Source organism: Globicephala melas, chromosome 7 (assembly GCF_963455315.2).
Source record: "Globicephala melas chromosome 7, mGloMel1.2, whole genome shotgun sequence".
Taxonomy (NCBI): Eukaryota; Metazoa; Chordata; class Mammalia; order Artiodactyla; family Delphinidae; genus Globicephala; species Globicephala melas.
Window position 1 is genome coordinate 62,375,510 of NC_083320.1, and position 25,532 is coordinate 62,401,041.

The following is a 25,532-nucleotide window of genomic DNA, read 5'->3' on the forward strand; positions in this document are numbered from 1 at the left end:
ACAGCACACAGGTCTAGCAGTAAAAAGGCAGATCAGTGTGCTTTGCCCAGCCTGAAGCCTTTGCAATTTAATCCCACCAGCTAAATATAGATACCAACTCTAACAAGGGAATTTAGGAGAGCTAGTTTGGAAAGAAGAGTTCTTGCAGCTGTTACAGATTGAAAGGAACAACTGGAACTTTTAATCACTAAGGAAACAGCTAAGAAACAAGAGATTTAAATGAAGTGGAAAGCTTTAAAATACATAAAGCATTACAAGATATGCTAATAAAGGCTACCGCAAGAAAATGTTTATTAAACTAACAGAAAACTGAATCATAAAAATGAGTCAGTCCGCTAAAAATGGTCTAGTGGCAAGCTACTTGGCTATCTGAATTAATGATGCAAAGTTCAAGAATATGAGCTGAGTTCATTTGGATACTCATAAGCAAGATCTCCTTTCCAATATTCCATAACTGCTACAAATTTTTATTTTCTACTCAAAACAGTGGGATATATAAACTTCTTTTAGAAGTAGGAAACAAAGACTTCTACTTAGGTACTATAATTATAGATTTTTTTTGGAAAAAAAACCTTTAAAATAATAATATCCCCCCATCATGATTGAAAATAAATGCAGAGAAACTGCTATTTTCTAAGACATTCCAAATTATCGGTATTTTTAAGTGGAAAAACTATAATTAGTATTGAATTAAATTATGAAATTATTTAATTTGTTCACACCCTGCCTTGCTCTACAAAGGATGTGATGTGGCAAACATTAAGACAAGAAAAAAAAAAAAGGTTAAAAGTCGGCCCTAGGGAAAGAAAAAATCTACACACATACAGTATGATCACTAAAGATATTCTGTGGTTTTGTGTTGATCTTTCATTAAATAAAAATTTAAAAAATAGAACAGATGGGGCTTCCCTGGTGGCGCAGTGGTTGAGCGTGTGCCTGCCGATGCAGAGGACATGGGTTTGTGCCCCGGTCTGGGAAGATCCCACATGCCACGAAGCGGCTGGGCCCGTGAGCCATGGCCGCTGAGCCTGAGCGTCCGGAGCCTGTGCTCCGCAACGGGAGAGGCCACAACAGTGAGAGGCCCGCGTACCGCAAAAAAAAAAAAAAAAAAAAAAATAGAACAGATGTACTGTAACCCCATGAGAACAATGTAATCAATAGAAATAGCAAAATCAGGATGAAGTGCTACATTCCTGGTATAATTTGAAAAACAGGCTTTATACACACACAAAAAAAGTATATGACTAGAATCATAATTTAAGTTGTTGATTATAATAGAACACACCATATTAATTATGGGATGCAGAAAGCATGACTTGAAAAAAAATTGATCCTCTGTTTACATACAAATAGCATCATATACTTCTTCATGAAATATTTTATTACAAAATTATATTCTCACGTTTTTAAAAGCTCAGTGGGGCTGTAAAAATCCTGTAATTTCAAAGGTTGGTATTCTTAAACATGCTCAAAAGAACATAAGCTCCATAAAGACAGGGATTTGGGGGAGGTTTGTTTTGCTCAATGCTATAGCCACAGGGCCTCATGGGTGCTCCATAAATGTTTGTTGAGTGAATCAATGAATGCCCCCAGATCAGGGAATTATGTATTTTTAAACTTCAAGGGTCTCCATCCATCAGTAAAAGTTTTTTCCCTTATTTTACATCACGGTGAAGTCAATGGTACTGTCAGCTGCTAAAACAACAGCTGAGAGAAGAGCTCATTGACTCTTTCCATTTATAGAGGCCACTAAAGGTTTTAACACACTAGAAAAAACCAACAGCTGCTCCCTTGTTTAAACAATAAATGACTCATTTCTCTTTACACGTAACACCTAACATCTGAAAAGATTAATGAGTCAGATGCAAACACAGTGTTTTGACGTTTTGAGATTATTCCTTACTAATTGGCAATTTTACAGTCTGTTTTGCTTGAAAAACTATTGAAACAATATTCCTAGCTGCATTTTTTTGACCTGTACATATTTTTCAAGCAATATTTTCCCCCTAATATAGGTTATTATAACTCCATCCCTTAAAAATGTAAAAATCCTTTCCTATTTAAATGAAGAAACCAATTTATAGCTTTTGTTCATTGATCTTTATTAAACTCAGGTTAGCCCTTGGTTGTACTATGTGTCTATGGTTGTACATACAGTTGCATCTTATTTTAAATGATTTTACACACTCACTTTTTTCACTCTAGAAAAAGAGGGTTAATGTTTTGACAAAAGTTCTTTACAAAGTTTCTTTATACTGAAGCAGTGGCAAAAAACACTTATGCAAGAGAGGTCACCAAATCTAACCTGACCAAGAAATCAGAAAATAATATCATATTTTTGAAAACTTCAAAGAAGTTTCAATGAATGCAAACAAAGAGCAAGTCAACAAATAAACTATTTATTTACAAACTATTTAAAACTATTTCCTTACAAAATAAATGTATTCTTGCCAAAACGATATTGAAATTATTTCCAAAATAGTGCCCAAAACTTTACATAGGGGTTGATATCCTCAAAGTTAGCTAAAATTTTTAGTTTTTACATAAATGGTTACCTAAAAATGACAAGCTTAAGGTTTCTAATTTATATGAGAGTTGGCTTACCTTTGGAGCTATGTGATAAATATATTTAAACCAGATTTTTATAATTAAAAAAGCAGCATTTTGATTACTCCATAAGAAGAGTCTTATGCTTTTAGATAACACTTTCAAAACATTTAATGGTGCTGCATAAATTCTTTATTAAACTCAACATGATACAGTCTTTTAATATCCACAGACTAATAATTTACAAGTATTAGTTACAAAATAAACATATTTACAACAAACCAGATACATTTTGATTACAATTTCAAATATAATTTTTAGAAGACTGGCAATAAAATCTTCGACAAATGAGTTTTTCCTTAATCATTAAAAAAACTCTCTGAAAAGCTTTTTCTGTAAATGTAAAAACTATGCCATGCCTTATAGCAGGCGACTAGTATCTTTAATCTTGAGATATCTTTAAATAGAAACCCAGCTCAACTCAAGATCAACTCATTACTTCCCAAAGTCCCTGTAGGGTGAATCCATCCTTCAGTTTCTCTATTGCAAGCCCCAGTTCTTCTGAAAACACAGGTTCACGATCTTGTTGCTTTTTGGGAGATAAGAGGATGAGATGGGAATAGAGAATGTGGGCAAGGAAGAGGAAAAAAAAACAAAAAATAGGTTTCACATAAGTTTGTGAATACTAAATACTGGAATATAGAAAATTTTTTTCATATACTATAGGTAAAATATCCTTACCTTATTGCCATCAGCAAAATAAGCCTATAAGACAAGGAAAATTATATTTCACATACTTGATATATAATAGGCTAACAGGCCAAGGAACAGGTAATTAATTTACAGAACAATTCTGTAACTAACTGTATTTTATATTCTGTTACTGTGTGTCTAATGGTTTTCTCACCTATCTTTACAATGCTGGTAGCAAAATTCACTTCCTCTGTCAATCATTTATGTCTTCAAGAGTTACGCTTTAAGCGCTAAAAATGTGCTTTGTAATTGGTGTATAATTAGCATTGTTAACTTGAAAGGAGATACAAAGAATGACTAAGCAGCTATAAAATTTCACCCCTACTTTTGGTTTAGAAGAAGATGCTGGCAAAACAAAACAAAGCAATCAGTGCTTCAATGTGTCAGCAAATGCATACACTGAGGCAGTAGTAGTTTATTATTAACTATCTTATACTTATTTCACACTTTGCTTAAAAACTTTCATTCCCAGAGAGATAGTCTAGTCAGATTCATAGACCACAGTACATAGAAAGTATTATTATTATTTTGGCTATTAATTAAATAGCACAAATTTGGAAACAAGAAAGTTTACTGTTCAAATAGAAATCCATTTTAAGATAATATACCTATAAACTGAAAGGAGGGAGGTCCATCTCATAAAGGTTACTTATGGAAAGTATAGACTTTAAATTAATTAAATTAACTATATTTAATATATTCTGTTATCTTAAAGTGTGAAAAAACTTTTCACACATCTGAAATCCTCTGAATAAGTATGTTCTCAAACTATTTCCCAGTTTGGTAATTTAAAAGTATTTTCACACACACAAAAAAATCCCTAACCTGAAAAACAAACTACTCTCCAACTCATGTTTAAGACATTCTAAAAAGTCTCAAGTTCTATGCTATTTTACACACTTAAAGCATTATTTAATTAAACATGACTCAGATTAAAAAAAAATCACAAGAAATTTAGTAGCTCTTCTTTGTGATGCTCACCACAAAAGCATCTGTGTGATCATCAGAGTCTATTTCTACATCATCTTGAATTTGTTCAACTGTCAGAGCTTCAAGGGACTGTGGCTGAAAATCAGTAGATGTTAAAAAAAGAAAAAAGAAAAAGAAAATCAGTTAAATCAGATGTTAAAATGTATCAGAGACAATATTAATCAAATAAATAATTTTAGTAAAATGTGCTGTGAGAATTGTAAATACCTGTAAAAGGATATCACAGTTACCAACCACTCAAGTCTTACAAAAATCACTGCATAATTTATATTCTATTAAAACTAACATGAATAATAAAATGAGTCAGTTAAACCCAAGCTTTTAAATCTGAAGTCAATATCATCAAAAGATTTAAAATGACAAATTTACACAAACTTAATATGATACTTAGAAATATCCATCAAGAAAAACACTCTCATTGGATTTTATCTGATTTTCCGATAGTTAAAAACTATCTGTTAGTTTCAGTTTAAAAAAACTAACTTTTGTATAATAGCAAGTTTTAAATTTTCCTCAAAATAGTCATTAAATAGAATTTGTGAAAAAAGAAATTTGTGAAAAAGAAGAACTAAGATTTGTGTGGAATACTCTAAAGGTGAAGCAGAATAAATATAGTGCTGGTATCTATTAATTCATTTTTCAAATATTTGAATATCTTTAGTGTATGAGGTACCATGCTGGTACTACCAAAGGTTTAAAGTCTCTGCCCTTACCACAAAAGGTGTATAATCTAGTGGGAATGGAGTGAAGGACAAAACACAATTATAAATAACTAAATGTCAGGTTGAACTATATGAAATTGCCATTTTAGTAAAAAGTGGTCAAATATTAATAATATCATATAGTTCAACCTACAAAAAATAGCTGTAACAAATGCAATATCTATTATAATAGAAGAGTTTGGAGACAGCACAACTTCTGGCTTGTGCATGCCAGAAACTTTCATGAAGAAAAAGCTGGCACGTGATCTAGGGCTTTTAGGATGAGGATGATTTTCACAGGTGGGATTAGGGGAAAGGGTATTCCTGACAGAGGGGATCAGTATCAGCAAAGGTGAGAAACCACAGGATATAGCCGAAGAAGATGAATAATCCAATATGGTCAAAATATGAGAGTCCCACAAGACAGAAGGAGCTACACAGAATATTGTACTGAATAATGCCAAGGAGTATCATTCACACTGGAGTCTACGTGAACAATGTTCTCTGGGCAGTGCACAGCCTACAGAACCAGACACTGTGGCTGTGCAGATAAGGTGGGAAAGGTAGACTGAAGTTTACTGAAATTTTTTAATACCAGCTCAGAGAATGTGGACTACTTATAGGTAATTGGTGGGGTAAAGCTGATGGTAGAAGTGTACTGCTGACAAGAGGTGACCTGATGCCCTAGTCCGAGGACGGCTGGTGTTTCAACCATGTTCAGAGCTGTGTGACTGCGTACAAGTAAATTAACCTATCTAAGCCTCAGTCTCCTTAACTGTGAGATAGGGCTAATAATAATGATGATGATACACTTTATAGTGTTTTCAGGAGGATTAAACGAGATGAGGCATATAAAGTTCTTAGAGCAGTGAACAACAAAGAGTAGGCATTCAACATAGCCATTCAACAACTATGAATATTCACTAAGAGCCTACTATGTGCTAGTTTTGATTGCTGGAGATATAATGATTAAAGAAAATAGACAAAAATCCCTGACTTCATGGAGATTATTTATAGTGAAGGAGACTGATTAGTGTTACCAAAAATAAAGCAAGCAAGTGAGCAAACAAGCAGAACAAGGGATAAAAAAGTGACGGGGGTTGGTGTTTTAGATGGATAGTCCAAAGACCTCCCTGAAGTAGTGGCTTTGGAGTAAGGACTTATATGTGGTGACAAAACAGGCTACTATGGCTGGTTATTATTATGTACTGAGGGCCAAAGAAGGGGAAAAGAAGAGAAATGAAAGGTAGAGCTGTCTCTACCTTTGGGTAGGAGAACTAACATATTGTCTCCAATGTGCCAGCCACTTTACAGACATGATCAATAACTTTGTAAGAGAGATTACCTTCATTTTATAATGTGAAAACTGAAGCTCAAATTTGCCTAGGATCACAAATAAATGGTGAAATTGGGATTGAAGTCAGGTTTGTCAGGTTCCAAGGACCATGCTTGTTCTACAACATTATTCTACAAGCAAAAGTAGCAAAGGAAACTGCAGTTTGAATGGAAAGAAAGGTATAGGAAAAGGGGAGAGACTGGTACAACTGACTGAATGTGTAAAGTAAGATAATGGGAAAAATAAAAAAGGAAAACCCCGGAGTTTTGAGCACATCTGACTTTGACAATGTTAAAAATAAATAAGTAGTGAATAAATAAATAGATAAATCAGCAAGATACTGCTTTTGAGAAAAATGACAAGATTTTAGGTATGCCAAGTTTGAGATACTCAACCATGTCCTAGTGTAACTTACTGACTTGGAAAATTATTAATTAAATTACTAAGATAAACTTTTTTTTTTTTTTTTGCGGTACACGGGCCTCTCACTGTTGTGGCCTCTCCTGTTGCGGAGCACAGGCTCTGGACGCACAGGCTCAGCGGCCATGGCTCAGAGGCCCAGCCGCTCCGCGGCATGTGGGATCTTCCCAGACCGGAGCATGAGCCCATGTCCTCTGCATCGGCAGGCGGACTCTCAACCACTGCGCCACCAGGGAAGACCCTAAGATAAACTTTTAAATGAGAAATTCAATTCATGTTATTTGGAATGCTCATCTATGTGAAAATATTCAAGAAATATTTGGAACCCTGGTAAGCTTACAGAGTATGCCAAGATCAGAAAGATTTGGGAGTCATCTACAGAAGTACAACTTGAAGAAACTGGAGGAGGAGGTGATATTACTGAGGAATATACAGAGAAGGTAGAGTGAAAGGGAGAATGCTGAAAGAAGTGCAGGTTGGGAAGAAAGCAGAAAATGATGGTTAAGGAGATGAAATAGAGTGTATGTACAATATGGCGTCAACAATCCAGAGACAAGTTTCAACTGGAAGGGGAAAGGGATATATATGGAATTTGACAGAGAGACAAACAAATTAAGTATATGGAGCACAACGAGGCTGAAGTCAGAGGGTATGAATTTGTACTTAGCTGTCCAGTCCTACTTCTTGATCTTCCTGGTCACCTGCTGTAGTCCAAGAGCAGGAAGAGAGACAGATAATATACGATATGGCTCAACATGCTGAGTATTGGCAGGGACACTGATGAAAGAGTGGGTGGCAGGGACACCAGCAATAGAGCGTACGGTGAGGGCCCCAGGACAAGAACAGACAGCAAGGGAAGGTGTGACAGAGCGCCTCTGGCAAGGGTACCACTGTCAGAGCAGACGGCGAGGAGTCTCTAATGAAGTGGCTGGTGAGGACAACAGTGAAACACCAGACGACAAGGGGCCCAGCTGCAGAGGCTGAAGAGTAAACCCAAAAGACAGCTGATGTACCTGGAGAGTGGGACTGGTGCAGAAACCATAAGTCGTGAGGAAGGCAAAGAGCAGACATGTGGGCATGATATTCAAAATTTTTCACAACTGACATGGAAGAGGATCTGATGAATAGGAACAGACATAGGCCATATTAATGGAGCAGCCTCCTGGAGTTGCTATATTGTGGGTCATTGGGGAAAGAGAATGGTGTCTGTGAGGCCTATAAGGTTTAACCAAATGCTAATGGCTGGCTGAAGTAAAATAAAAATAAAGCTGAAATAAAATAAAAATAAAGAGTGGGAGATTCAAGTCTCTACATCAGAAGAGCCTTGCATATGGGGACATCTTGGATAGGCTGCTACCTAGACGGGCAGGAATGAATGGTGAAGCAGCCAGGGAGAAAAGAGGTGGTAGGCACAAATTAGCATTGGCCATACTCACTGAGCAGAGCCTGTATATTCATCATTTTAAACATAGTTTAAAATTAAATTGTACACAATGTGTGTATATCTGAATTTTATAGACTGTGTAAAGGCAATTGAGCAAACTCTGTATATCACACACTGAACAAATTACCTTTTCTTCCATCTCATAATCCACTCCAAATATAGGACTGGTAGAATAGACTTTGTGAAGTGAATTAATTTCCTTAACTGATTCTTGTAGTTTTTCCACAGGATCTATTTTAAAGCCAAGAACATATCCTCCGCTCTGTAAGAGAAAATAATGAAAAAAATGAAAAGCCTGAGGAACAGTATTTACAGTATATGATAAACTATAGCTCTAACTGTCCTTACTTCAGAGCGCAATATGTAGGCTGATTTTTTTTTTTTTTTTTTTTGCGGTATGCGGGCCTCTCACTGTTGTGGCCTCTCCCGTTGCGGAGCATAGGCTCCGGACGCGCAGGCTCAGCAGCCATGGCTCACGGGCCCAGCCTCTCCGTGGCATGTGGGATCCTCCCAGATCGGGGCACGAACCCATGTCCCCTGCATCGGCAGGTGGACTCTCAACCACTGCGCCACCAGGGAAGCCCTGTAGGCTGATTTTTTAAAATTAAATTTTTTATTATGAAAACTTCCAGCATATACAAAAATAGAAGAGTACAATAAATGTCCATGTAGCCATCATCCAGCTTCAACAAGTAACAACATATGGCCGGCTCTGTTCCATATGTAACCTCCCCATCCCCTAAATCTCCTCCCCTCACCCACTCAGGATTATTTTGAAATATATCCAGATATCACATAATTTCATCTGTAAGTATCAAAGCTAATATTTCAAGATTAAAAAAAATACGCCATAGATTGTGAAGGCCAAGGGAACTGAGTTTTTCCTGAGCTAGACCTTGAAAAGGAATAGACTATATGTTAAAATAAAAAAGGGAATGGCATACCTGAGGCTATCTCCTTGAAGAATTAGGAAAGAAACTTGCCCATGACAGTTTGTTGGAGAAGAAGTGTTAAAAAATTAAGTACCCATATGGTGATGGTTGAGAGCATACACTTTTGTGTTAAAATCCTGGTTTTACAACACTACATATGATGTATGGTTTACATCATACAACTAGCTGTATGATGCTGGGGAAAGGAGTGAGTAGACATTCATATTTAAATTTAGAATTTAGAAGAGAAAAATCTCTTTTTAAAAAAAATTTATTAAAACAAATAAATGCAAAAACCAGGCATAACGGGGCATAGCAGTCTATAATTAGATACAGTATAATCTGAGTTTGATGGTAGAAAATCTCAAATAGGGTGTGTTTATCTGAATAGACCTGTGTTGCTCAAAGACAGTCTTGTGAATCAGTCAGACCTGGAATCAAAACCTAGCCCTATCACTTACTGTTATTAGACCATGGGCAAGGTTCCTAACTTCTCCAAGTCTCAGTTTCCTTGAATATAAAATGGGGAAAAAATAGTAACTGTATCATAGGGTTGTGTAAAGATTGAAATAATGTCATGACTGTAATCATAATTAATATGTCTGCCCAAAAGAGAAATATAAGCAGGATTCTTCCCATGGGGACAATTACTATATGACTTCAAACTCAAACTCTTCATATAATCTCATGTTACAGCTAATACTCTTCTTGGATATAAACTGGTTACTATAAAAATAAAACTAAAAATATAGACTGGCACATAGTTTTTTAAATCTATTAAAGATTAATAAAAATATAAAGTATCTTACCTGCTGAGAGCTTTCTATGACAAGAGCTAAACCAAATTTTGAATCTCTAATCTTTATTGACCGCTAGATATAAAACAAACAAACAAAAAGCATGTTTTTATTATCTGATAGTAGTGACATTTTAGCACGTTTTTCAACTTTTACACAGTAACTACTTTTCATAGTCCGAAGAACAGAACTCTTCCTCTTTCCTTTTTCCTTACACTCCTATAGAGATCAATTAAATGAAAATTTTCATACTGGAAATAGGTGGCAAATTTGTAAGGCAACACAAAGATGACATCTCTGAAATATGTACAAAATTCTGACTTAAATGTTCCCTGCTTCAGGGAGTCCACAACTTTTCTGAATATTTTAAACCAAAGGCCAGCAATCCTTTAGTTATGGAGAGCCAGTGTCTTTTGTGGCTCCTAAGGCTGGGTTAGTTTTTAAAAGTCCCATGTGCCTATATACAATGCAATATTACTCAGCTGTAAAAAGAAACGAAATTGAGTTATTTGTAGTGAGGTGGATGGACCTAGAATCTGTCATACAGAGTGAAGTAAGTCAGAAAGAGAAAAACAAATACCATATGCTAACACATATAAATGGAATCTAAAAAAAAAAAAGGTTCTGAAGAACCTAAGGGCAGGACAGGAATAAAGACGCAGACGTAGAGAATGGACTTGAGGACACGGGAAGGGGGAAGGGGGTAAGCTGGGACGAAGTGAGAGAGTGGCATGGACATATATACACTACCAAATGTAAAATAGATAGCTAGTGGGAAGCAGCCGCATAGCACAGGGAGATCAGCTCAGGGAGATCAGCTAGGTGCTTTGTGATCACCTAGAGGGGTGGGATAGGGAGGGTGGGAGGGAGACGCAAGAGGGAGGGGATATAGGGATATATGTGTACGTATAGCTGATTCACTTTGTTATACAGCAGAAACTAACACAACAATGTAAAGCAATTATACTCCAATAAAGATGTTAAAAAAATGTTGCATGTGCCTTCTGTTTCTTACACAATAAATGACTAAATTCTGAAAGAACCTCCACTGCATTTATTGAAAAAAAAAGTATGGGCATTCATCACTGGGCATCAAAGAAGGCTAGGATAGGTCAAATATAATTAACTCAACTGGTAAGTGTGATATGAGGGTGAAGCGTGGCTAGTGGATGAGCAGTGATACCAGTGGCCTGGGAGAAGGGTAGAGGGGCAGAAGCATAATGACATGCAGGACCTGTAGAAAGTGAAACAGAACGTACTTGCTGGCAGGGTTAGAGAGAACCATGGAGGATCTAACATTATAACCAGCAGACCAAAAGTCCAAGAAGGATAATAATCTGTGGTAGGTGACTGTGTATCATACTTCCAGACAGATGGGCATTGGAAGTTGAGAAAAAGAGAGACACAGACAGACAGACAGCCTAAATGGTAATTGTTATGAAAACCTGGGCTTCCATCTAGACTACTTCACACCCTGCCAGGAGTACACACAGTCCTGGTTAAGAACCATAGAACACTGGCATCCTGCTTATGAATAGGTAATCTAACCAGGTAACTGTGGATGACACAGGCTGGTAAGATAGAAACTGGCAAGAAGATACATATATAAATATACATCTATAGGAAGGGAGTCAGGACAATGGCTGAGGCCCAGAGCTGAAGTTAGAACATGACTGCCCCAATGACAGGTTGTGATGATATCAGATTGCAAGTTGTTTGGGCCAGGCTGAATTCATTCCAGAATCCGTATTTGGCAACGGTATTCTTAAATAACGAAAAGTATCCTACTTGGAGAACAGAAATCACAAAGTTGTTTACTACTCAGTAATTATTCAGCATAATAGACGTTGATATGTAAATGCAATATAAAACAGCAACGAACAATACAAACATCAACTTATCAAATACCTATGTAGACTCTGTCACATATTTCCAGCTATGCTTATAAATTCTCGTTATTTCTTTAGATGGCCAGAAATAATTTTTTTCCTATCAGATCCTATGATTTTCTGCTTAATGTGTTGCTTTTCTCCACCAGACTGAAAGCTCCTTAAAGGCAGAAACTGCGTACTGGTTCATGAGTTTCATCACTGAGCATAGAGTAGGTGCTCAGTATTTGGCAAATGAATGATCAAATATTTTAAAGTAACTCAGGAATCAAACAATTTAGCAAAAGATAGACTTGGGAATATTTTGCAAAGAATCATCTTTCCCATAGGTTAAGAGGTCTCTTTAAAAAATGACATTTTCCGGATATCACATACATTGTATCTAATACTCAATAAATATTTATTAATGAAACTATTTAGTCTTAAGACTACTTATATTCTGTAATAAGGGTGATTATCATAGGATAGCCTCACAGGATCCTCATTAACTATTTTTATGTTCCATCTAATTTGCACTAGGGTCAAATAAGTAGGGTTTTTTTTAATATATAAGATGAAATTCTTCAGATTATTGGAGTTTACTACTTGTTTCACTGAATCACATACTTACCATGAAAGCAGCAGCAGAGTAAAAAGAACCATCTTCATCTACCCCCCAACAAACTGGTCTCAGGTGTAATTAGTTCTTATTCTAAATTTTAACAGCTTTAATTTAAGCTAAAACCATCATGACTAAAAACCATCTTGATTCCTTGCACTGAACTTGCAATATGAATCCAGCTTACAGTACATGCTGTATCCGAATACAATAAAAACTGTTCATTCACAGAATTAATGAATTCGCTCTGGCTTTAAAAGGGTTTGAGCAGAAAGTAGCAAGACAGCCATAAAGTGTGTGGGTCAGTGAGCTGAAGCCATGCCAAAGAACCACTATATACTTGCCTCCTGGAAAGGTTATGGAAAACTTTAGTAGCTAGAAGCCCTTTGAATAAAATCTAAGAAAAATCACCTTAATCTGTATGATAACTATTAAACTTTTTAGACTCCAGTATATTTCTCTCTTAATAGCAAGTTGATAATGGTGCCGTTTCCCTTGAATGGAAGTACAATTGGGTCTTTTCTGATTATCAACATTTAAAAAGTATGCTCTCAGCTAAACTGTTGCCACTAGGGAGAGAGAAAAACTCATCTAATCCCAAAAGTCCTATTAACTGTTGAACAGAAATTATTTATTCTACATTAAAATAAGGTCATCAAAATGCATGCACTTACAATTTGCAGATATGGTATACTGACATTAAAACTGTCATTCATATTTGCATGCCACACGATTCTCACATTGGTAATAAAAAAAGTTCCTAAATTTCCCTGTAAAAGAGAGTGATGAGAGAGGCATCAACAATCATGTCTGAATACTTACTCTTTATTTTCTAAACACGAGAATAATTCTGATTCTCACAGCAGCATAAAATACCAGAATTGAGTATTATGAGTAGTTATTCAGATGGGGAGCTGTCTATATCCTATAGAATATTTATCATAGTTTAAAACTAGAACTTTTCAAGTGTGCAAAGTTTATTTACAATTTAAGCTTATGATTCCATGTTTAGCAAGAGCTCTTCAATCAAATGCTACAGATTTGCTACACTGGTTATCAGTCGAATCTAGGTTGTAACACCCACAAAGGCTGGAAACTATTCTCAGTAAGAGACAAATTATTCTCTAGAAATTGATTTGTTTCTTATTCCAACTATTAGTTGCTTATATGTTTCCTCTGGTCATAATTTCAAGAGGAAATGAAAAGTTACAATCATGGATGTAGGAGTCACCAAATGAGTTATATGTTTAATTCCATAAAGACTGGATTAAAAGGCTTCCATGACTGTCCATCCTATAACTCTCCTCAATCAGCCTAAGTTATCATGATGTGGAGGGTAGTGTGGTATGGGGGAAGAGCGTGGCTGTGGGACAGAATAGATGTGGAGGTCACTTAGTTCTTTAGGGCCTGAGTTTTTCATCTGTAAGTGGATAGAGACTGGACTAGATGACCTTTAAGGCCCATTCCAGCTCTAAGTCTACACATAACAAATGTTGATAAAAAGAGCATTAAAACCATAAAAATATGAAAATCAGAATATTATATATATCAAGAGCTATGTTAATTAAGAGCTATAATGCTTATTTTAACAGTTAAATAAATATATAAACCTAATCATAAATGGAAAAATGATTACCAAAGAAAGCACTGCCCCAAAAGGTTCATTAGTTCTTTGCATGGTACCTGATCACTGGATAAATTCCATACTCCATTGATTTTATCATATACATGTTCTCGTGGTAGTAATCTTAGTTGCTTATTTTGAATTAGCGCACTTCTCAATTTAAAATCACGATACATTTTAGAAGTTTCATATGCTCTGTAAAAAAGAACAAAAGACTAATCCAAACTGAAAATGTGATTTTCTTAGATTATGTTTACTTATCTACAAAAATACACAGTTATATACTCAAATAGTTACTAAGGTACATTAAAAATTTTTTCTTCTCAATAAGTTTTGGTGATTATAGTCTTTTGTACTGTATTTGTCATTTCAGTGTAGTATTTACACATTTTATCTCAGTACCTATATTTAAGATGTCTAATTTTTTTAAAATTTATTTTATTTAATCTATTTTTGGCTGTGTTGGGTCTTTGTTGCTGCACGCGGACTTTATCTAGTTGAGGTGAGCGGGGGCTACTCTTCGTTGCGGTGCACGTGCTTCTCATTGCAGTGGCTTCTCTTGTTGCAGAGCACAGGCTCTAGGCACGTGGGCTTCAGTAGTTATGGCATGTGGCTCAGTAGTTGTGGCTCACGGGCCCTAGAGAGCAGGCTCAGTAGTTGTAGCACATGGGCTTAGTTGCTCCGTGGCATGTGGGATCTTCCCAGACCAGGGATCAAACCTGTGTCCCCTGCACTGGCAGGCAGATTCTTAACCACTGCACCACCAGGAAAATCCCTAGATGTCCAATTTTTAAGTCAATATATATATAGTATGGCACAAATGAGAAGAAGAAGATTTTTTTCTTTAAGCTGAAGAACAATGCTTGCAAAAACAGACATGGAAATTAATTTTTCTATCAAAAAGCTTCCCTTCATTTCTCTGTTTTAGTTAAAGGTACCATTATTCTTTTGCTATAAGACTGCAATTACTTTTCTCACTGAAACCTGAAAACATTATGGTCATATCTACCTTTACACAGAAAATTAGAATTAATCTGTACCAACTCCAAAAGGTACCCTAGGACAGCTGTATGTATTTGTGTGTGTGTATGTATGTAATAAAATCGCTATAACTTTGTTTTCTTTCCATGTCTCCCTATTGATAAATAATAAACACAGAAGAAAATTCTGATTAAATTTTGGTTAATTCTAATTTTAACTCTGCAAAAATACAGGCTAATTTACCCTTTTAATAAAACTAAAGGGTTTTCTTTGCCTGAATAACTTTCAAAATCATTTATATAAATTATAATATGTATTGTTAAATTTCCGATTTTTACATTAATTAATCTTCTAGTATGTAAATTATGAAAGAGCAGGATTCGAGCATTTGATTATAAATCTTAATTTCCTTTAAGGTGGTAATCATCAATATTTAACCAGTGGAAAAAATGGAAACTATTCATGTTATAAATTGTTTTGGAGGGAACAAATAACATTTTTATACTATTAAAGAAAAGTAGCTTCCCTGTTCCCTTCATACTCCATTTCATATTACTTCTCTAAGTAAACTGAAATAAAAAGATAAGAATTAGGTATATGCCTAAGAGAGCTTAAAAAAATATGTTTTCTCACAAAAACTTGTACACAAATGCTCACAGCAGCATTATTCCTAACAGCTAAGAAGTGGAAACAACCCAAATGTCTATCAGCTGATGAGTGGATAAACAAAATATGTATCTATACAATGGAATCTTATTCAGCTATAAAAAGGAATGACGTACTGATATATGCTACAACATGTAGCATGCTTGAAAACATTACATAAGTGAAAGAACTCAGACATAAAATGCCACTATATTGTATGATTTCATTTATATGAAATGCTCGGAATAGGCAAATCCAGAGACAGAAAGTAAATCAGTGGTTGCCAGGGGACCATGGGGATGAGGGAATGGGAAGTGACTACTATGGGGGTTTCTTTTTTGGAGTGATGGAAATATTCTGGAATTGAGTAGTGGTGAATATATAACACTACCAAACTGTAAACTTAAAAATGGTAAATTTTATCTTATGTGAGTTTTATGTCCAAGAAAAGCAAACAATTATATAGATTAAAAAATCATCAACATAATTAAAAAATAACAACTAGGAAAGAAATAAATTTGCAACATACATGACAGATAGGAGTAAAATTAAGAAATTTACAACAGAAAACTATACATAGCTAACAAATATGAAAACTTTCAACATCACTAGTAATAAAAGAAATTCATATTAAAACAATGGTATATACACATACTATATATATCTGTGTGTATAAGTTTTTGTATGTGTGGTTTTCTTTTTTTTGGCCTGTCATCTTAGCCAAACTTTAAAAAAAATCATAGTACTTAGGGCTGGTTAAAAAAAAAAAAGAGCTGGGGTAGTAAAAAGAGAATAATTAAGAAAACAAAAAATCAAACAACCACAAAACAACAAAAAATTTCTCTTTAGAGAAATTACCCAATCATGCCTTCTACTGTTAGAAAAATAACCTTAATTCCTTAATTGAGTTATTCAACTTGGTTATCTACACTGAACGAATTCTCTATTTCATTTTTAACTACCTTGGTAGCTAATTTAATAGACTCTTCAGCAGTTTTATGTGTTTTATAAATACCTTCAAAGTGTTTATTAAATGGTAATGCTACATGTTCTATGTATCTTCAGGATGTTTGCAATAGAGCTTGGAGGAAGACAGCACCACATGTCGAAATTTTACCCTCTAAACCTTTATGTCATAGAATTACCTTAAAAATATTTAATAATCTATAAAGTATTACCATACCTGTGTACTGCAATCACAGAAGTAAAAAGTCTAGGACTTCCAGGAACCAAATTTGTAAATATAAACTCAAAACGAGTACTGTTACATTTTGTTAGTATATAAAGAGCTTCAGTTTGGCCTCGTAATTTCTGTAAAGACAAATTTATTTAAAGCTTCAGATTTTAAGAGCAATTTCTCATTTATAGTAAAAACAAACATCAACCTCAAATATCTACTGTTTCTTCAGTATATATATTTCAATAAGATTTTTCAGACTTACAGAATTAGCAGTCCTTGTTGTAATATTCAATATGCAGTTGTAACCAATAGCTAAAATTTAAAAGCAAAGAATTTAAAGAACATGATACAATAAATTGAGGGAAAAAACTATATATACAGAACTTTTAAGTTTAAAAAATTAAATATATATAAAAATACAATTAATATTTTTTATGAAATATCTACAAATTTAAGTTAAATAATTAAAAGGACTAGAAAGATAATTCTGCCTCTTTTGAACAAAAGTATTCTCAACATGGGGAAAAAGGAGGTTTGCTTCTCTAAAACCTATACAGTATTATTTACTAAAAATCTTAGCACCACAACATCAAGAGAAAAAGTCTAGCTGGAAAATCTATGATACCTTTAAAAAAACAAATGAAACAAAATTTAACACAATGAAAGATTGTACTTTTATTAGAATTTAATCTCCCTTCTTTGGTATTACTTGAAACAGGTTATAGCAAGTTTCAAAGTAAAGTAAAAAACGAAACCAAAAATCATTCAGTGTAAAAGCACTAATCCTGTATATGTCCAAGAGACAAAATGGACAGACTCAAAAAAACATTCCTTTTGCATTATGAGGCAGTCTGTGGTTAGTCTACGATTTCTTAAGTTTTTATCAATTAAAGTTTTTCACATATTTCATAGTATAGCTTCTTTTGGTGTCAAAAGCCACTGTGCAAGTTTACTTGACAAATTATTTTTTTTCTTTCATGCTAACAAAGATACTTACAAAGATTGACTCTGAGTAATGCCAAAGAGCGCCAGATAATTCTTAAATTTGTTACTAAGAGTCTACCTAAAAGCAAACAAACAGAAAAATAAATTACCTTAAATAAGGACCCATTTTTGCAGTATAGAATGAGATGGACATGAAACTTCTGGCCCAGTACCAACAGCAACACCCACAGATGTTTTTCATACAGTTATTAATTGAAAATACTTATTGCACATATCCATTCTAGGTAAGGTATACAATGTGTGATTCAGAATCTCAGAGAAACAACATCTGATAGTTACTGAAAAAATACAGGTATTCACTGCCAACACCTTGGTTTGACTCAACTGACAGAGGAGAAAACTTTGTACTGTTTTTTTTTTTTTCTCAGTAGAAGCTGTTCTGGGTGTCCCAGTAGGTTATATGCGTCCAATTGAGTATGAGTACAGGACAGTATAATTATTAAGCCATTCAGTGAAATCACACTTCTCAAAGAACTCTCATATATATATGAATCCCTGCCTTTGAGCAGTCTCTTAGCAGTTCTCATTTAAATGAGCCATATACTCATACACCCAGTTTTTTTTGCTGTGAGCAAACTTTTTCCTCATATGAAGTTACAGCTAGGCTGAAGTCTGTTTAAGGCTTATGCTTTTCATTCTTAGCCTCAAACTGATGTTCTTACACTGAAATATGTACCAAGTTAGATAAACTTCATTTCTCAAAGTATGTCCTATGAAATAGTAGTCCCTATAGATGCTCCAAGAAAAAAAAAAAGTCAAGCAAATCTGTGCATGGTAAACTATGTGTCTTAGAAGTTTGTAATACAATTAGCATATGAGGATAGTTTTGAAATATCTTGAACTAATATCTTGAACTAAGTTAACTCTCTTAACTTTAACACATTTCTTAAGCAAATTATAACAATGGAATTCTTTTGATGAGTAATCTATAGCCATGTCATACTCCTTCCTCCCTGAAAAAACCCCTAGAATATCTAAAATCAGAGAAACTAAGCCTGTGTGAATGCTGGAGTGAGATGGGATAGGAGGTCCTAAAAACAAAGGAAGGCAGTCTCAAGAGAAACTGTGGAACATTACATGGTATGTTTGACAAATAGTAAGTCACCCAGCATGGCTAGAGTGTAAAGTTCCCACAAGATCACAGAGGACTAGACCTGCATCTATCAGTCAGGGTCAAAGAGAAAAGAGATGGCTCACTTAAATTAGGATAACTGGGTTTTATTTACAGAAGGACTTATTACAATGGTATGGGGTGGGGCATCAGGAACCATAATTGACATATAATGCTGTTTCATATCTTATTCTCCAGCTAATATAACTTAACGTTTGTAATTTAAACCAGAAATACAAAATACATTAGAAATATACTCACCTTTATCCCCATTATTTCCTTTGGTGTCTTCAATTGAATCTAAACAATCAATAAGGACTTCTCCAGGTCTTGTTTTCATTTGTCTAAAATAAATATAAAGGCTTTAATTTTTAGCTACAACTATACCCGCTTACCAACTAGTGAGGGAGAGAAAAGGCATATGCATATAAAACAGACAAAAGTATAAATAATACAGTACCAAATGCTCAGGCATTTGAAAATAAGGTTTTCAAGAACTTAAAGAACCTGGAGATCAAGTGGGGCCTGGAGTGACCAGGGACATGGAGAGAAGTCAGAACTAAAGGAGAGGTAGAATTTGGAGAAATAAAAGAGAGAGAGGAGAATCTATGATTAAGGACCAGAAATAAGAAATGATAAGAGAATGTAGGAAGACTGGCCTGGCTGGGGAAGAAGGTACATGTTGAGAGGTAGTGAAAAATATAGTAGGATAGGTAAGAAGGAACCAGATTATGGATAACCTAGAATGTCAGTCAGATAGATATGGGTTTTATCCTGTGGACAGTGGAGAAGTCCCAGAGGTTTCTGAGTAAAGCAAAGGAGTCATGCAGTTATGGAAGGAACAGATTAAAGCAAAGCAACATTTGGACTTGGTACACAATCAGATAAAGGAGACAAAAGGAAATAAAGAATGAAGAATAGGTTGCTGACTGATAGAATGCAATCTAGAGTGCCAAAAGAAAAGAAAAGAAAAACCTAGAAGAATATGTGGTACAGCCTTCTAACACATTCTCAATAAAGCCAACTCAATTATCTACTGGAAATACAGACATGATCATACACTTCACTGTTGAAAAGCCATATTACCCCACTACCTAGATGATGAAGTCCAAAATCCTCAACTGAATATTTCACAATCTAGCTAATCTACCTTTCTATTTGCACCTCCTTTCTCTACCTGCCAGACCTTGCTTCTAGCCAATGAGATTTATACCTCTAAGACTCTGCATCTAATTTTTTTCTTTTCTTTTCTTCCTTTTCTTTTTTCTGGAATACTCTCCTCCTGTATACCCTAGCAAGGCCCTGACCATTCATCAGGGCTCAATTCAAATATTACTTTTTCTTTGAGGCCTTCCCTAGGAAGAATGAACTTTTCTGTTTCTATGGTCCTCCAGCTTTTTGTTCATTTTTTCCATGACGGTATTTACCACATTTTTTATAGTTAGTTGTCTACATCTATCTCCTGCAGTAGAATGGGGGTGGGGTGGGGGAAGGGTGTCATTTCCTATTATTTTTGTATCTTTAGCTATCAGCACAGTCACCAGTACGTAGTAAGCATCTGATAAATGCTTAATAAACCGAAAATGTTCATGAAATGAATCTTTGCTTAAGAACCCTCCAAGAATAGCAGGAAAAGTCAAAGAATGTGTGCAATATGTAACCGTTGCTTATAACTTTATAAATTCCCTTCCCTCACAACGCCTTAAAGGATCCAAGACCATGTCAGTATTATATACCTAGCCACAGCTAAGCCTGGAAACTTAATATTTCATTTTTTCCACCTAAGAAAGTTCTATTCATAACAAAGAATCATGCGAATTGGCTAAGAAACTCCAAACCATCAACCCAAGAACCTTAGCTTTACTGTTTTCCAACGCTTACTATCCCAATGGGCACTTTTTTCCTGGACTGCCGGCAGGAGGTTTCTAACTATTCTCGTTAAAACATGAAAATTTCCAAAAACAGGGCTTCTGTTTGAGAGGCTCCAAAAGAGGGTTCCTTCTTCCTGTTGGTGATTTAGATGAATAACTAGAAACGAAGCTTACCACGGAAATAAAGTCTGCATGGTTAGGGATTTTGGAGAATGCTTACTCTCACTTCCCTCGGAGACTCAAGCTTTAGAACGGTGAAGTCATTTTTCTAAGGGCCCACAATGTGTGTCCTTATTCTAGACCTAGTTTCCGAACCTTCGTTTCCAGAGTCCCTGCTCCACGTTCCTTCCACCATACGAAACTGGCACCATAAGCTCACTGGGGTGTACTGGACGCCCAAGCCCAAGGCGGTCCCTGCAGTGTTTGGGCTCAGCTTCCGACAGGTCCCCCGGGTCAAGCCGCGACCGGGGATCGTAAGGGACCGAAACTGCGTACAATCTAGACGCGCTCCGGCAGTGGCGCCTGGGGAGGGCCGCTGGGCCCCGGACAGTCTGGGGTCTCCTGAGGTGAGGACAGCAGACGCCAACCTCCTCCCACCCTCGCGAGGGCCTTAGGCTCCACCTCCGGGTCGGGAAATCGCGCCGCGGCGCCCTCTACAGGCTCCCGGCCACTGGGGAATCTTGGCGACTCACTGTGAGGACACGTCGAAGCGGACATCCCGGTCCTCCCAAAGCGCATCCAGCACCGACATGGTGACCGCGGCGGGGGAGGCCTAACGGCGTCTTGCCGGCTCCAAGACAACGGACCGCCTCTGGCACGACGTCTACGGCGGGCGCCGAGACCCAAACTTCCTCGAGATAGTGTGCGCGCTTTCCCGGCCCTGTGGTGTAGTTAAGCGGATTTGAGGCTCCAGGCAGGTTTCCGTGCCTCAGAGAAGCAGAACTGGCCTCGGCGCAGGAGCGGGTGCTTGACTTCTGAGTGACCTTCTGCACCTCCAGACTCGCCTCCTTAAGCCGTTCCTCCCCGCCCACCCCCTTCCGTTCCTCTCCATACACTGTCGGGAAATTTAGCCTTAGGGACTCCCCAGGCGGTTCACTGGTTAGGACTCCGCGCTTCCACTACTGGTGACCTTGGTTCCATCCCTGGTGGGCCAACTAAGATCCCGCAAGCCGCGTGGTGCGGTCTGAAAAAAAGAAAGAGAGAAATGTAGACTTAAAACTCGAAATTTCTCGTCTGGCTCTGCCTCCTCCGGCCCAGCCCACCTCATGCCGTCCTCGCGCCTTCTGCTTGCTCTCCAACCAGGCAGGGCTCAGCGCCTTTGGAGGGCGCCCCCTTTCTCTGTCTGGAACTCTCCGTTCTCCAGATCTCTACCTGGCCCGTCCTTTGTCACTTCAGCCTCAGCTCAAAAGTGAACTAAAGCGGTCCTTAACCTTTCTTCTCTCGCTCTGCTGTGAGTACCTTGAGGACAGAGTTCCCTTTGAACCCACGCGAGCACAGAGTAGGCATTCGGTAAGTACTTTTCGAATGTATCAAAGTGCCATCCTTCCCTCAGTTCATGACAGTTCTCTAAATCAATGGTTCCGAGTGTGGTCCGGGGACTCCAGGAGGTCCTCAAGATCCTTGCAGGGCGCCCACAAGATCCAAATGTATTTTTAATAACACTATTTGTCTTTTTAATTCTCAGTCTCCCTTTGAGTGTACAGAGGAGTTTTTTAGAAGCCACATGATGTGAAATTGAATGTGAAAGAGATATGAGAAAACAGCTGTCTTAATATCAAGCTGGATGTTAAAAAAGATTTGCAAAAATGTAGAACAATGTTACTCTTCTTACAATTTTTTGAAAATATAATTTAAAAATGTAATATATGTTAATATATAATGAGGTTATTTTTACTTTTAAATGAACTAAGTGAATTTTTAAACATCTCAATAAATATCAGTAGCTATAACCCATATAAACAAAAGCTCTTTCAGATCCTCAATGATATTTTTAAGGGTATAAAGGGGTCCTGGGATCAAAAGTTTGATCACTTTAAATTATCTGGCACCCTGGTGTGTCAGGCTTTGTTCCAAATACTGGGTATATTCATATGAAAGGCATGAGGAATTTTTCTCAGGTTGACGAAGGTAATGGAGACAAAGGAACGTGTGGTGGACACAGACTAAAGTGGCCCCCATTGAGTCATGCCCTTGTATGATCCTATCCCCTTGGATGTGAGCAGAACCTGTGACTTTCATCCAGCTAATAAAATATAGCAAAGATGATGGGATGTAAAAGTGACGGAATATCCTTCCCATGTTTATACTATGTTAAATAAGGCTAGATCTCAGCTGACTGGAGCAAGAGAGACTCTCCTGCTTGCCTTGAAGAAGCCACCTGCTATGATACCACCTTTAGGGCCAGCGGTCTCACGTCCTATAGGTGCAAGGAGCTGAAATCTGCCGACAACCTGAATGAGCTTGGAAGCAGATCTTTCCCCAGTAAAACTTCTGATGAGGCCTTAGCCCCAGGAAGTATCTGGATTGCAGCCTGGTTGTGACCCTAAGCAGAAAACCCAGGTAAGTCATGCTTGGACTTCTGATCTACAGAAACAGGGAGATAATAAATGTCTGTAGTTTTAAGCTGCAGTCATTTGTTATATGCTGCAATAGAAAACTAAGACAGAGATTGGTATCAGGAGTGGTGTGCTACTCTAACAAATAGCAGAGGCTATTAGACCCAGCAAAATTCAGCTGGTGGGAAGCAGGCTGATAAAATTACTCACCTGTTGGGAATTCCCTTGTGGTCCAGTGGTTAGGACTTGGTGTTTTCACTGCCAGGGCCTGAGTTTGATCCCTGGTTGGGGAACTAAAGATCCTGCAAGCTGCAATGTGTGGCCAAAAAAAAAAAAAAATTACTCACCTGTAAACATGTGCTACATTTCATGAAAAAGCAAGGATGACTCAGAGGATCTGAGCACCACGGAAGATTATTCCCAGATCTTAAACCTTAAGCAGTAAACATCCAACATTTGCGCAGATGGATGTCAGAATTGTTATATGGCAGTGGCTCATTTGTACCTTCCATTTCCCCCCTGTTGAACTGGAATGTCTCTAACTGTTCTCCTATGCCAGTCCCACCATTGTATGATGGGAGTGTTGGGAGCATTGATCTCTTTAGTTTCACAGGTCACTAAGGGGAATTGTGCTTTGAGGAACTGCACTTAGTGAATTATAGCCAGGAGCCTCATTTGCTCAGATGTAAATGATTTAGATGATGAGATCTTGGATTTTGAGCTGATGCTGTAATGTGATGAGAGGGGAATCTGGGGACGGAGTACACAGTTTTGTTTTTTTTTTTTTCCTTTGGGAGAGGCATGAATTGTTCAGGGCTATAGGCAGAATTCCAGGTGGCCTCTAAGATTCCCACCCATGGTGTACATATCTTATGTAATCCCCTCCCCTTGATTGTGGAAGAATCTATGTATAGGATATGAGTCTTGTGGTTAGATTATGTTGTATGGCAAAGATGAAAGAGTTTTGCAGATGCGATTAATGCCCTTTGAATTAGTCAAAAAGGAGACTATCCTTGGTGGGCCTGAACTTATCAGGTGAACCCTTAAAAGAGATTTTCTTGCTGACTTTGATGAAATAGTGTCCAAGTTATGAGAGAGCCACATGTCTAGGAACTGAGGGCAGCCTTTAGGAGTTGAGAGCCAGCAAGAAAACGATAACTCCAGTCATCCAACCACAAGGAACCAATTCTGCTAAGGAACCTGAATGAGCCTGGAAGGGGACCCCAAACCTCAGATGAGATCACATCCCTGCAGACACCTTGATTCAAGGTAAGCAAAGAACTCAGCCCAGACTCCTGACCCACAGAAAACACTGTGAGACAATAAGTTTGTATTGTTTTAAACATCTGAGATGGTGATAATTTATTACAGCAACATTAAATTAATGCCCTGACATCACAGTAGGACCTTTGAAACAAAGACTGAAATGACTATTTTTCAGTGCTTTTAACTGGGCCTTCATATACTTTGTTTCCCAGACTTTTTTTTCTCCTGCATTTGTAAGTAAAGTTTTGTGTGTGTGTATGTGTTTTTACTTTTTAAATCAATTTTATTGAGGTATGATTTACATATAATTAGATATACCCATTTTAGATGAATTTTGACAAGTATATGCATCCATGTAACCACTTCCATAATGAAGCTACAGAACATTTCCGTCACCCCAAAAAGTTTTTTCATGCCCCTTTGCAGTCAACTTCAGGTTCCAGAAACCATTTGTTTGCTTTCTGTCACTGCAGATTATTTTTCATTATTTTTGTTGTGGTACAATATATGTATATATATAACATAAAAAGTACCATATTGTAAATTGATTTTGTGTGTTCTAGGATTTTATATAAATGGTGTAATAAGTTACTATAGGGCTTCCCTGGTGGCGCAGTGGTTAAGAATCCGCCTGCCAGTGCAGGGGGCACAGGTCGAGCCCTGGTCCCGGAAGATCCCACATGCCGCGGAGCAAATAAGCCCGTGCACCACAACTACTGAGCCTGCGCTCTAGAGCCCGCAAGCCACAACTATTGAAGCCTGCGTGCCTAGAGCCTGTGCTCTGCAACAGGAGAAACCACCGCAATGAGAAGCCTGCACACCGCAATGAAGAGTAGCCCTCGCTCACTGCAACTAGAGAAAGCCCACATACAGCAACGAAGACCCAA

At 37.1% G+C, this 25,532-nt stretch overlaps 1 protein-coding gene and 1 long non-coding RNA gene across 4 annotated transcripts; one reads left to right on the forward strand and one right to left on the reverse strand.

The window, feature by feature from the left end:
• Positions 1–2,098: 2,098 nt before the first annotated feature.
• BBS5 (Bardet-Biedl syndrome 5) lies at positions 2,099–22,099 on the reverse strand. 2 transcript variants are annotated; one of them, XM_030852444.3, is made up of 12 exons: positions 21,517–22,099; positions 19,215–19,297; positions 17,835–17,900; positions 17,100–17,149; positions 16,841–16,968; positions 14,091–14,226; positions 13,082–13,177; positions 9,933–9,995; positions 8,319–8,453; positions 4,282–4,365; positions 3,289–3,312; positions 2,099–3,136 (listed from the first exon to the last, which is right to left on the reverse strand). In XM_030852444.3, exons 1-12 carry the CDS (start codon positions 21,573–21,575, stop codon positions 3,035–3,037), a joined length of 1,026 nt encoding a protein of 341 aa, XP_030708304.1. In that variant the 5' UTR covers positions 21,576–22,099; the 3' UTR covers positions 2,099–3,034. The 2 variants fall into 2 exon arrangements, with proteins under 2 accessions (XP_030708304.1, XP_060158271.1); XM_060302288.1 differs by lacking the exon at positions 21,517–22,099 and adding an exon at positions 21,140–21,228.
• Positions 21,519–25,532, forward strand: LOC115850850 (uncharacterized). 2 transcript variants are annotated; one of them, XR_009564609.1, is made up of 3 exons: positions 21,519–22,333; positions 23,144–24,648; positions 25,209–25,532. It is a non-coding gene; the product is annotated as an uncharacterized lncRNA (long non-coding RNA). The 2 variants fall into 2 exon arrangements; XR_009564608.1 differs by having other exon boundaries at positions 23,144–23,383; positions 24,459–25,532.